The 2,293-nt window shown below is 67.3% G+C and overlaps 2 protein-coding genes across 2 annotated transcripts in view; both read left to right on the top strand.

Moving 5' to 3' along the window:
- GINS4 (GINS complex subunit 4) overlaps positions 1-2,058 on the top strand; it is a 6,178-nt gene extending 4,120 nt beyond the window's left edge. The window contains exons 2-7 of the mRNA XM_019514308.1: positions 45-163; positions 447-560; positions 753-850; positions 1,312-1,400; positions 1,655-1,745; positions 1,903-2,058. Of these exons, the coding sequence (XP_019369853.1) occupies positions 45-163; positions 447-560; positions 753-850; positions 1,312-1,400; positions 1,655-1,745; positions 1,903-1,999 (608 nt within the window). The 3' untranslated portion in view covers positions 2,000-2,058. The remainder of the gene's footprint in view (positions 1-44; positions 164-446; positions 561-752; positions 851-1,311; positions 1,401-1,654; positions 1,746-1,902) is intronic.
- The window catches only part of GPAT4 (glycerol-3-phosphate acyltransferase 4), a 22,436-nt gene that overhangs the window by 9,153 nt on the left and 10,990 nt on the right, over positions 1-2,293 (top strand). The gene's annotated exons all lie outside the window — the stretch shown is intronic.

The following is a 2,293-nucleotide window of genomic DNA, read 5'->3' as shown; positions in this document are numbered from 1 at the left end:
CCGGGGTTACCTCCGGCCCGGGCGCGAGCCGTGCCCCCCGGGAGGCGGCCCCGCGCTCACCCCTGCCCCCCGCCAGGCCTGGCTGAACGAGAAGTTTGCCCCGGAGCTGCTGGAGAGCAAAGCGGAGGTGGTGGAGTGTGTGATGGAGCAGCTGGAGCACATGGTAGGTGGCAGCCTGCGGAGGTCGCCCAGTGCTCCACTGTTGTGGGCGCCGCCTTGCAGGGTCTGCACCACTGGCAGCCCTGGCTCCTTTGTGCAGAGCAGGGGCAAGTGTTCTGCGGGCAGCGAGAACGGCCCACCCGCACTGCTGCCTGTGCCACCGGACTCAGGGCCTGCGCTCGGATTCCTCTGCCAATCCCTGGGCAGGGAGGGACACGGTGCCTCGCATCCCTGGGAGCCTTGTGGCCTGCCCTTTCCCCCGGTTACGCCTTGTCCTGTGCCCACAGGAGTCCAACCTGAAGCGGGTCAAGGGCGTGGACCTGAAGGTCGGCATCCACCGCATGGAGATCGAGCGCATCCGCTACGTGCTCAGCAGCTACCTGCGCTGCCGCCTGGGGAAGGTAACGCCAGGAGGGCAGGGAGCAGGGGCTCCCCCCTTCCTGGTGCTCTGCGCTGGCGGAAGGCACCCCGAGGCTGGGGGCATAGCGCTGCTGCGAGTGGGCCTGGGCAGCGACAGGTCCTGTCAGTGGGCTCCAGACTCTGGGCTGGGGGAGCTCTGACGGTGGCAGCTGACGGTCTTCCTCCCCTGGCAGATCGAGAAGTTCTTCCCCCACGTCCTGGAGAAGGAGAAGTCCCGTGCGGACGGGGACCCTTCCATCCTGTCCCCGGAGGAGTTTGCCTTTGCCAAGGAGTGAGTTGGACAAGGGCGGGTGAGCCTGGCACACACCTCCTCCGCGTGGGGTGCACCTGCATACACCATGCCTGTTCCTAGAGCAGCCTCAGCACCCGCGAGTCTGCTGGGGCCCGACGAAGTGCAGTGAGGCCACAGCTTGGACGGCTCGCCGCCTCCCTCTGGCGTGAGGCAGCGGGATTCCTGCTTAGGCCCAGGGCTTTGAGCAAAGCCAGTGACCCAGAGCGGTTGGGGAGGCGGCATCACTTCTGCTGCTCTGTGCCTGGGCAGAGCCCCTGGCAGTGGAGAGGGGGCTGTGCCCACTGCAGTGGGTGCACTGCAGGAGACTGCATCCATGGGGCAGCCAGCCTGCCGCTCCTGGCGCCATGGGCACGGCTGGGCCCAGGGCTACATAGTGCTGGCCGCTGGCACCTCAGACCAGTTCTGCCGGGGTGGAGGTGCCCATGAGCTACTCATTGCAGGTACACGGCGAACACAGAGAGCTACCTAAAGAGCGTGGCACTGAAGCACATGCCCCCCAACCTGCAGAAGGTGGATCTCCTCCAGGCTGGTACGGGTGTGTGTTGGTGACCTCGGAGGTTGCCAGCACCCAGGGGCTGGGGCTTTGGGAAGCTGCATGTGGCCAAGCACCGCCCTGCTGGTGCGCACTTGGCACGGGGCTGCCGCCCCAGCATGTCTCCTGTCCATGGACATGGGCGAGGGGAACACCACTAAACCCTGGCATCTCAAGGGAGGGGAGGGGCACTGCTCGGAGGGGCTGGTAGGGCCAAGGGCTGGCCCCTCAGCGCCCTGCTTCCCACGCAGTTCCCAAACCCAACCTGGACTCCTTCGTGTTCCTGCGTGTGCTGGAGCGGCAGGAGAACATCCTCGTGGAGCCCGAGACCGACGAGCAGAGGTGGGTTGGGTTGGGTTGGGCCCGGCTGGGGAGAGGGCTCTGGGCAGCCCAGTAGGCACGGCCAGGCCAGGCCCCTGCCACCCTGGTGGGCGCCACAGCCTGCTGCATCCCGCGTGGCCGCAGGCCGCAGGCCTCTGACCAGGTGTCGGCCCTTCAGCGAGTACACCATCGACCTGGAAGAGGGCTCCCAGCACCTGATCCGCTACAAGACCATCGCGCCCCTCGTGGCCTCGGGCGCCGTGCAGCTCATCTAGGGCCGGAGAGCGCCCCAGCGCGGGGGGGGCACCACCCCGCCACGCCCCTCGGGGCCCTGGAAGGGGCCGAGGGACCGCTGGGCACCATGGCCTCGCCTGCACATCATCATCATCGTCATCATTATTTTGTTTTGTTTTGCAAACACCGCGTTAGTCTAATAAAAAACATCACCTCAGCGCTGGCCGAGCTCCGCTTCGTTTTCCCGCCAGCGCCGCGCACGCGCACACGCACACGCACACGCACACGCACACGCGGGGCGCGCTGCACCGCGCGCCACGGCCCGGGGGCGGGGC

This window comes from Gavialis gangeticus, unplaced genomic scaffold (genome assembly GCF_001723915.1).
Source record: "Gavialis gangeticus isolate Ggan-Ray unplaced genomic scaffold, GavGan_comp1, whole genome shotgun sequence".
NCBI classification, from domain to species: Eukaryota; Metazoa; Chordata; order Crocodylia; family Gavialidae; genus Gavialis; species Gavialis gangeticus.
The sequence above is the reverse complement of the archived record's forward strand: the minus strand, read 5'-3'. Positions and strand labels throughout refer to the sequence as shown.